General features: G+C 39.8%; 1 protein-coding gene across 1 annotated transcript in view; it reads left to right on the forward strand.

Moving 5' to 3' along the window:
* Positions 1 to 9,505, forward strand: part of MARCHF11 (membrane associated ring-CH-type finger 11) — a 109,465-nt gene extending 99,960 nt beyond the window's left edge. Inside the window, exon 4 of the mRNA XM_043489122.1 lies at positions 8,856 to 9,505. Coding sequence (XP_043345057.1) covers positions 8,856 to 9,178 — 323 coding nt within the window. The 3' untranslated portion in view covers positions 9,179 to 9,505. The remainder of the gene's footprint in view (positions 1 to 8,855) is intronic.
* The last annotated feature ends 1,280 nt before the right edge of the window (positions 9,506 to 10,785 follow it).

Raw genomic sequence — 10,785 nt, forward strand, 5'->3', positions numbered from 1 at the left:
TGAGCAAGCCAACAGGATAGAGGGGGAGGCTGCTACAATTTGCTAAGGCTAAAACCAACACTTGTAAAGAATTTTCACTCTTCTACTTCTGGCAGGCTGTGTGTGTGTGTATGTGTGTGTGTGTGTGTGTTTTGAAAGGGGTGGGGCAAAACCCACTGTTATGAAATAAAGGCCCAAATCTTTAAACGCTTTTCATTTCTATCTTGGAATACATGTTTCAGTTTGTCTTTGGTATCTCCAGGCATTACTCTTAACTTTTGAAAGAACAGTACTGGAGAGATTTTGTGTTTTAACAGCACTATTGCGCCCAGATGGAGTCAGTCTTGTCATCTTTTAGATTCCAGTGACAGTTACTCTTCTCTTTCTCATTCCCTTTCATTTAGCAAAGGTTTATTGAGTTCCTACTATATATCAGCAATTGAAGTAGAATTAGGGTTCCTGTCCTCAAGGAGTACATGGCTGATTGGGGTCACAGACCTAATATTCTCTCGTCTGTGGTTTTATCTCAGATTTGCTAAGAAGACAGAATTAGCAGAATTCAATGCAAGAGGATAGCCTAGCCTAGGCGATCTTTGGGTTTTAGCTTAACTGATTTGAGGGGATGGTAATTAGCTGAAATAAGGATGGTAGGTTGAGAAGGAAATCCAAATTATGTCAGGACCTTCTAGAAAAGGGAGGGCTTCCCTCATTGCCAACTAGTGAGAGGTGATACTCCATGTTAAAGTTTGCCTTTGCATCTTGTTCTGTTCCCAGACAGTTTTGTCATCAGCATTGAAGGGGCAGCATGAATGTGCTCTTTGCATCCGGGCTGGTGACACAGATCTCACTGAGTGGAGAGGAAGGTGTAGAGGGCGACAATGTTGTAAAACAAACACTGTGAACTTCCTTTTGTGTGCTCCCAGAGGTGCAGTCATTTAGGGTCTTCACTATGATCATTTCCTGGGTGCCATTCTCTACTTTGAGGATGCAGAGGATTAGATCATCCATATTTAGACATTAGCCAGTCTCTAGCGTCAGGTGTTTCCATGTCATGAGAAGTTTCTGAATAATTTGTTGTCCTTATCTCATTTCTTGTGCAGATTTTATTGCCAATGTTCATGATGAATCTGTTTTTGAACCACTGAGCTTTAAACTCTTATGACCAGCCTGCCATTCTCAACTTGGTTCTGGGGGTGGGGGTATATCAAAATATAATAATCAACAATAGAAAAAACAACTCATCTTTAATAGATATAAGTGCATTTATGTAGGATATTTCTTTTTATCATTTGTTACGATGGGCAACACTGCAAATTTGTATTCTGAAAAATCCCCATATGTAATCAGGACACTGTATTGATAGCTCCCAGAGGCCTAGATTTAGGGTATCAGAATGATCACTTTCTTTTGTGAATTTAGTGATTTCTGTAATTGAATATGTATTGTCTTTTAGTCTTTATGGGCTTCCCTCATAGCTCAGTTGGTAAAGAATACACCTGCAATACAGGAGACCCTGGTTCGATTCCTGGGTAGGAAAGATATGCTGGAGAAGGGAAAGGCTCCCAGTATTCTTGGGATTTCCTTGTGGCTCAGCTGGTAAAGAATCTGCCTGCAATGCGGGAGACCTGGGTTCAATCGCTGGGTTGGGAAGATCCCTGGAGAAGAGAAAGGCTACCCACTCCAGTATTCTGGCCTGGAGAATTCCACGGACTGTATAGTTCATGGGGTCACAAAGAGTCAGACATGACTGAGCGACTTTCACTTCAATCTTTATATCTCTATTTAAGTTTTGTATTTTTGCACTTCTTTTTGTTTTTCTGATTTTTGTTTTACTTTAACCTTCATATATAGTTGAGTCCAACAAAACCCATTCAGTATACATAGAAATAACTTGTAGTTATTTCTTCAAGATTCATATTAACAAGATTCAACAATGGAAGAGTGACTTTTAAAGTGATTACCTCTACACTTTCGTCTGAGTTTCCATAACTGTTGGGCATTTAACTGTTGAGTATCTTAGGAAAATGTGAAAGAAGAATTAATGCATTTTATTACATTCTAGCAAAGATGCCCTCAACAGAAAGTATCTTGGGCCACTGTCTTATTTGGTTAACCCTCGTTGGTGTAACCACACTCTGGTCTTCCCCAAGTTCCTCAAGGGGAATTAAGTAGTAATACTGGGGCTACTTTATGAGGTTGACTCTAATCCACTCTAATCTGTTCTTCTTAAATGGAGTTAAAGGGGACCAAAAGTCACCATTCTGCTGATGGTACACACTGACTTTTCAGAATGACACAGGTTATATTTACAGAGTTCAGTTACATGGAAACTCACTGAGAGAGAGAGAGGGAGAGAAGAAGAATCTTGGCCAGGGAGAATAGTTAAATTTAATTGAGAAATCTTGGACATTTTCACAATCAAGAGAGCCTTTTCAGGGAGAGTGGTTAAATTTAATTGAGAAATCTTGGACATTTTCACGATCAAGAGAACCTTTTCTGGCCAATTATCTGCTGAGAGTTCTTTAGCTTTCCCAAGGGTCTCTGTGACTGAACCACACACAGGCCTTTAGGTTGTGTTATAATTAGGATCTTGCATATCTTGGGACAGCTCAGGATGGGTACCGCTTACCAGATAGAGAGCGCACCACTCACAGTGTTGCCTGCATATAAGGTTCCTCAACACTTTTCTCTCCTAGGATGAGGGCAAATGGAAGGGGCTGTTTTCTTGGCACTCCTAGAGGTGAAATAGTGTTGGTGACATACAAGGATATTAAAAATGGCAACTAATTATATCACTTTGCCCAAGTCATAGTCTCTGGGACTTAATTTACTCATATTTTAAATGAGGGTGATGTAGTTTATATACCAGGTCTGTCTTGGTTTGTTTGAACTGCTATAACAAAATACCACAGCCTGAGTGGCTTAAACAATAAACATTTATTTCTTATAGTTTTGAAGGTTGTGGGAAGTCCAAAGTCAAGGTGCTGGCTTACTCAGTCTGGTGAGGGCTCTCTCCGTGGTTTGCAGACAGCCATTTTCTGTTATTATCCCACAGGGCCTTTCTTTGGTGCATGCACACACACACACACACACACACACATTCATTTGCACACAGAAAACTCACATCTCTTTCTCTTTGTATAAGGGCATTAGTCACTCTCAGGAATTATAACTCTAATTACTTCCCAAAGATCCCACCTCCAAATACCATCATGTTACAGGTTAGTGCTTCAGCATATGAATTTGGGGAGATATATTCAGTCAATAGAGTGATCTTTCAGTTGGTCATTATGTGACTAGAAGATACAACCATCCTTTGGGAATTTACCATGAGTAGGCTTGTAGTACTCAAGGGTTACAATTAGACAGATTTGGGCTTCAGTCTCAGAGCTGATATCATCATGACATTGGACAACTGGCTAAATCTCTCTAGGTCTCAGTTTCCTTAACAGGGAAACTAACTACTCAAAAATGTACCTATTTATAGAGTTGCAGTCAAGATTATGCAAGAAATGAAATGATTAGACTGGTGGTTTGGTAGTTAATACCAACATTTGTTTACATTTGACCACAAAGTTTGCAGGTCTCTGTTAACTGTAACTTGCCATTTGTCTATGGGCTTCCCTGGTAGCTCATCTGGTAAAGAATCCACCTACAATGCAGGAGACCCTGATTCAACTCCTGGGGCAGAAAGATCCCCCTGGAGAAGGGATAGGCTGCCCACTCCTGTATTCTTGGGCTGCCCTGATGGCTCAGACTGTAAAGAATCTGCCTGCAATGCGGGAGACCTGGGTTTGATCCCTGGGTTGGGAAGATCCCCTGGAGAAAGGCATGGCAACCCACTCCAGTGTTCTTGCCTGGAGAATCCTCATGGACAGAGGAGCCTGGTGGGCTGCAGTCCATGGGGTCACAAAGAGTCAGACATGACTGAGCAACTAAGCACGGCACAGCACATTTGTCTAAATTGAAATAAACACAGACAAATGGTGTATATGTCTGTGTGCACACGGATGCATACGTTAGTCTGTGTACCTTGAGAGTCTTCCCATTATTTCTTGGGCAGTTAGCTAATTTTCTACTACCACATAAGAATTTCAACTAGCACACTTTCAAATTTGGGATATATTTTACTTTCGTAAGCACTGTGCCCTTATTTCAATGAACCCACAAACTATTTAAACTTTTCTCTTGATAAAGATTATTTCATAACAAAATGTTCCTTTGTACATCAATAAAGGGATGCTTTAATTAAATGCTACTGGCAAGAAAATGATTTAAAAAAACAAAACAAAACAACCAACCACACACACAGGGACACCTACACACATATTCTCCTCAAGTCTCAAAACTCTAAGTTCCCATGAATCACACCGTGTTGACATCTTTGCCATTAATAATGTAGCAAGGACCATAAAATGTTTAATATTTACATTTTCTAGAAATTATCATTGCTTTTCACTTCAGAGTTAGTGACTCAGATGAAGTAAATCTAAGCTTGTTTTCCTATGACCTAATATGTCAAGATGACAAATTCATTTCAAGGCTTAACTTGAGGTATGAGTCAGAGAGTGGCTAAGGATAATGTGAAGTGATCCATTATTAAACAAGAGGGGACCAATCATCAGGAGGATTCTCAACACATGAACTAGAATGAAATAAATCCTTACCTCTGGATTTCAATGATCATAGTAGTCATATTTTCTCATGAACACTCATGAACACAAATGGTATTTGCCACAGCTTCAAACAATCTAAAGGAGAGAGAGGGAAAGTGTACATTACAAAGGACAGTCTTGGGGTGAGATGGGGGGTCTCATATTTTGGTAAAATGAAAGCCTCTAGAGGATGAGGAGTAATTCCAGACATTTGTGGAGAATAAGGGCTTTCCTTATAGCTCAGTTGGTAAGGAATCCGCCTGCAAGGCGGGAGACCTGAGTTTGATCCCTGAATTGGGAAGATACCCTAGAGAAGGGAAAGGCTACCAACTCCAGTATTCTGGACTGGAGAATTCCATGGATTATATAAACCATGAGGTCACAAAGAGGTGAACACAACTGAACGACTTTCACTTTTCACTATGGAGAATAAAGCCAAGTCAAAACATCTCTCATAACTTGAATGCAATTAAGAAGCAGCTCGTGCAGGGGAAAACTTAAAGAGGACTTGTCTTCATGAGAACTTCAAGTAGTTCTCCTTTAAATTTAGTTCAAAATGTACTATAAAGACTTGTGGGATTTATTTCTGCTTGTTGGGTAGATTTATGTATTTAGGAAAAGGCTACCAGGAATATATTCCCAGAAAATGATTTAAGCTCGAGTAAATGATCTGATTTCTGGTCTTTCAAAGGAAATCAAGAAAAAAGACTAGGATTCTATGAAATGAGTGGATTTCCCTGGTGAAACCAGCCCCCCATTGCTGCCCTTATCCAGAATGAACCTGTTTCAGACCATAATGGTCTTGTGATTAGTGTGAATGAATGCCCCTCACCACCCTTGTGGCTCAACTGGTAAAGAATCTGCCCACAATGCAGGAGACCCCAGTTTGATTCCTGGATTGGGAAGATCCACTGGAGAAGGGATAGGCTATTCACTCCAGTATTCTTGGGCTTCCCTTGTGCTCAGCTGGAAAAGAATCCACCTGCAATGTGGGAAATCTGGGTTTGATCTCTGGGCTGGGAAGATCCCCTGGAGAAGGAAAAGGCTACCCATTCCTGTATTCTGGCCTAGAGAATTCCATGGGCTGTATACTCCATGGAGTCACAAAGAGTCAGACACCACTGAGCGAATTTCACTACACCACATAGATTCACTATTGATTTTTAATTAATGATAATATCTTGTATTTAGATAGTTACCATCCCCAAGGAAATCTGAGTGCTTTATAGTTGATCAGTTTCAATTTATCTTCATAGCATCTGGTGGAATGTACAGATTAGGTATTCGAATCACATTTTAAGGAGGAAAAACATAATCAGAAAAGTTAAATTGTTACTCATGGAGATTTCAGAATGCTAATATTAGAATTATCAATTAAAACCTGGTAGTCTTGACTTATAATTCTGACTGTTTCCCCAAAACATCTGGTCATTTGGGTCAATTCTGATTATTCCTTAGGAAAAAAGGAATCAAACAATTGAATTGCTATGATTGACAAAAGTTTACATTTCTCCTTATTATTTCGGTGGTATATAATAATTGGGTTCAAGATATTTTTGTTTATGCATTTTTTAGTGGCCTATGTTAGTGCCTTTGGAATGCTCTTAAGTCATGTGCATTAGAAGTTTATCTCCTGGTAAGGGATAGGTGTTGCTAAGAGTCGTTCATAACATAGCAACTGAACAACAACAGAACGAGACAGGTATAAAATTTAAATTCTGATATTAGATAAGTATGATTTTTTCAAAGACGAGGTATCTCCATCACCTACCAGCAGTGTCTTAGTTGGCCAAAAAAAAAAAAAATTCTCCCCAACAAAAGCTTGTTCCAAACACTAACCCATTGTCCATACGGGAGGTTGTCATCATTCTTTCAGTCACCCATTCTTCTAGCCTTAAAAATGGGAGACTGATTTTCCCCCTTTTTGCATTTACAATTTCTGTCAGCTTTTCCTCTGGCAAGTTTATTCCTTTGTTTCTCTGTGTTCTACTGCTGACACTCTGCTCCTCACATAAATGTGGTAAAATCCTTATTTGTCTCCCTCCTTCTGTTGTCTGTTCCTCAACCCATCTTAGGTCAATTTTCCTAATAAATTTCCCATTATTTTTGAAATTATGAATTATTTGGGTGCATAAAAGCATATAGAATAATACATTGAACATTCACATCCCCACCACCGAGCTTAAAAAAACACGATACTAAAGATACAGTAGAAAGCCCTCTTTGAAGCCTCTCTCCATTTAATCCCCCATTATCATGAATTTAATGGTCATTATGCCCATGCACGTTTTAACATATTTACCACGTATATATCTATACCCATAAAAAATGTATAGTATTTCTTCACTCCAATCAATTATATTTCTAAAATTTTCATTTGGTATATGGCTTTGAGATTTCCACTATTGCCTCAAGATTTGTAGTGCATGTGACTTTGTTCCCTTCTGTTTCATTGCTATGATCCTTTGGATCACAGTTTATCCATTCTTTTCAGGATGGACATTGAGATTGGTTGTGATTTTTTTCTGCAAATACACACAAACGTATAAAACATTTTTTACATGTTTCCTTTTTCGTATTGATGAGAGTTTTCTAGGACATGCACCCAAGATTCTTAATGCTTGGAGGTGGTAGGATCTTCTCATTTTCAAATTTTGGTTAAAAGTGATTGTGTCAACTGACACATCCTCCTTACGTGCACTTTAAGAAAGACTTCGTTGGCCTCTCCTCCCACTTTCAGTGGAATTTCAGATTCCTCTAAGAGAAACTCCTTCTCGCTTTTCTATCTGAAGGGCCCTCTCCACCAGGGACTCCTTTTTGTAATGGGTCACAGATTCCAAAGCTTTTAGACTATACAGTGAAATGTAACTGTGTGGAAAATGCACGGTGTGCTGGGATCTCGGGTAGGCAGTGGAGATGGAGCCGTGCATCAGGGCACCACATGTACAGATGGCCAGTTTGCTGTGCCCGAGGCTCCTGTGTTATCTTGTTTACTTTCCCGAGAGTCTGTCTCAGAAATGTGTGGTCACCCGTTCACCGTATAGCAGCCAAAGCCCTCTGGAGCCCGCCTGCCTGGGTCTGAATCCCTGCTCCAATGCTGCCACCGTCTGCGCTTGAGCAACTTGTTTGTAAAATGGAGGACACGCTGGTGCTTGCTTCATAAGGGTTTGGTGAGAACTGAATGAAACGATATAAGTAAAGCCCTCAAAGAAAGAAAGTGAAAGTAAAAGTCGCTCAGTCGTGTCTGACTCTTTGCAACACCATGGACTATACAGTCCGTGGGATTCTCCAGGCCAAAATACTGGAATGGGTAACATTTCCCTTCTCCAGCGGATCATCCCAACCCAGGGATCAAACCCAGGTCTCCTGCATTGCAGGCAGATTCTTTACCAGCTGAGCCACAAAGGAAGCCCCAAAGCTCTCAAGAAGGTGCTTAACAAATATTTGTTGAATTGTTGAGGGGAGGAAAAATAATAGAAGGTTCGCTCATACCTCCTTTGTGTCATCGTTTTAGAAGCTGTGGAGATGGCAGTGAGCTTGACATCTGTTTGACAAATCCAGTTGGCAACACAGACCAAGCCCCTAACACATTGCTTGGCTCACAGTGAGCACTCAGGAAATATACGCTGATTGTACAAATGACAATGTACAAATTTATAATTTGTACAAATTCGTACAATTGTACAAATGATGGTTTCCTAGTGTTAGTGTCTCTCAGTCTTTTCTGACTCTTTGCGACCCCATGGACTGTAGCCCACCAGGCTTCTCTGTCCATGGAATTCTCCAGGCAAGAATACTCAAGTGGGTTGCCATTCCCTTGTCCAGGGTATCTTCCGGACCTGGGGATCAAACCCAGGTCTCCTGCATTGCATGCCGATTCGTTATTGTCTGAGCCACCAGGGAAGGGCTGATGGTTCTCCTAAGGCATCATAAATACCTAAGCCTACCCTGAGCCAAAATGAAGCAAGTAGTTTGTACCCAAGATGACCTTACTGTCTGCATGGTAGTAGATTCTTATTTTTGAATATTGACTACACCTGTGTAAGACAGCTAGTAGCTTGCCATTAGACATATTTGAGTAGTCAGAATACCAATTTGTTTGATGATGCTGAGTAACAGATAATTGACTGTTTCCTTAATGTCTTACTTGGATGCAAAATAGCATTCTTACCTTTTTGATGATGACCAGTCTTCCCCCCCTCCCCTACCCTTAAATTTCAGGTCTCATTGTCCATGAAGGCGCTGCAGTTTACAGAGTGTTTAAGCGCTGGCGAGCTGTCAACTTACACTGGGATGTATTAAATTATGACAAAGCCACAGACATCGAAGAAAGTAGCCGGGGAGAGTCTTCCACGAGCAGGACTTTATGGTTGCCGTTGACGGCTCTGCGGAACAGGAACTTGGTCCACCCAACCCAGCTGACCTCCCCAAGGTTTCAATGTGGCTACGTGTTATTGCATCTGTTCAATCGAATGAGGGCCCATGAAGATTTGTCAGAAGACAACAGCTCGGGGGAGGTTGTGATGAGAGTGACTTCAGTGTGACAGAGCTGAGAAGGTGCGGTGTGGACCACCCTGCACATTTTGGAATGTAATTGCAATGAATGGCAAAACCATAGCACTTCTAAAAACACACATCTATGAACTTTTTAAAATTTATGCTTTTTATATGAACATTTGAATTGCAAATACATTTTTCTGAAAAAAAGAGTCCTCCTGTTCTTTGCTTTCTAATTTATCACATCTTTTATAAGTTGGTACTTGAAATCATTATACGTGTTATTTAACTCTACTTGGTTAAAAGAATGATAAAAGTTATACTTAAGGTCAAAACTATTTTTTCTTGCTTGTTTTAAATATATTTTTATCAAACGTCGTGCTCCATGTGTAATTTTTCAGGCATGCTACGAATGGGGAAGAGTTTAGAATGCTGTGGGAAAATTTCCAAAGTGCCCATCAAGGACAAAGCAAAACATCCTCTGTGATGCTTGCACTGGTCCTCCTCATGCTTCCAGCTGGTTGTCAATCTAAGCGTGACTTTTTTGTGTGGGATCAATTAAACTGTCACCAGGAATGCAAGTCTTAAGAATTATGGCTTGTTTTCTAACTTCTGAAATAGTTCAGAGAGCTTATAAAAATACAGATGATTGGAATAAAAATAGTCTTACAGACATACTTCAAAGATACTGCAGGTTCCCTTCCAGACATGCAATAAAGCCAGTTTCACAACAAAGCAAATCATTCAAATTTTTTGGTTTCCCAGAGCATATAAAAGATGTTTACACTGTACTGCAGTGTGTTAAGCGTGCAATAGCATTAGTTCTTAAAAAAAAACAAAAACACCCAATGTACTTACTTTAAAAATCTAAATAGTGCTAGCCATCATCTGAGCCTTCAAGCTATAATAATAACTTCAAAGATCACTGATTCCAGATCACCATAACAAGTATAATAATGGGAAATTTGAAATATTGCAAGAATCACCAAAATATGACACAGATACATGAAGTGAGAAAATGCTATTGTGAAAATGGTGCCAATAACTTACTCCACACAGAGTTGCCCTAAACCTTTGATTTGTCAAAAATGCAATGTCCGTAAGGCACAATTTAAAAAAGAAATGAAGTGCAGTAAAACAAGATATGCCTGCACTACCAGGTCACATAGACAGGGCACCCTGCCTACTTATAACTGAAAAAGCTCACTAAAACGTTGCATCTTGAACATGTAATAATAACACTGCCTCATGTTTCCTTAACCCTCTCATAGACCAGCCACAATTATATTTGTTAATTATTAGTATCTTGATTTCTGTTGAGTACCATCTTAATTAGATTTTGTTTTTGTGAGAGCTTATATACCTACTTAATCATTTAAACACTGATTCTGTTACTTGGTTTAATGAAGTCCTGGGGAATATATTCTCCAGCAGTGAGAAGTGGTTCTCTTTTACTAGATAAGTATTTTTCAAGAGAAAAGAGGAAAAGAAAAATGAATCTCTTGACTCCCCAGGAACAGGTTGCAAAGTAGAGATACCTGGAGATTTTCCACCTTTTCCTCCTCCTCATGGAAGTAAATGGCACATTTTAACAGGTAATGACAGAATAGATGAGGAGGCAGGCGGTCCTGCTTTCATTGGAAACGAGATGAAC

This window comes from Cervus canadensis, chromosome 16 (genome assembly GCF_019320065.1).
Source record: "Cervus canadensis isolate Bull #8, Minnesota chromosome 16, ASM1932006v1, whole genome shotgun sequence".
NCBI lineage: Eukaryota > Metazoa > Chordata > Mammalia > Artiodactyla > Cervidae > Cervus > Cervus canadensis.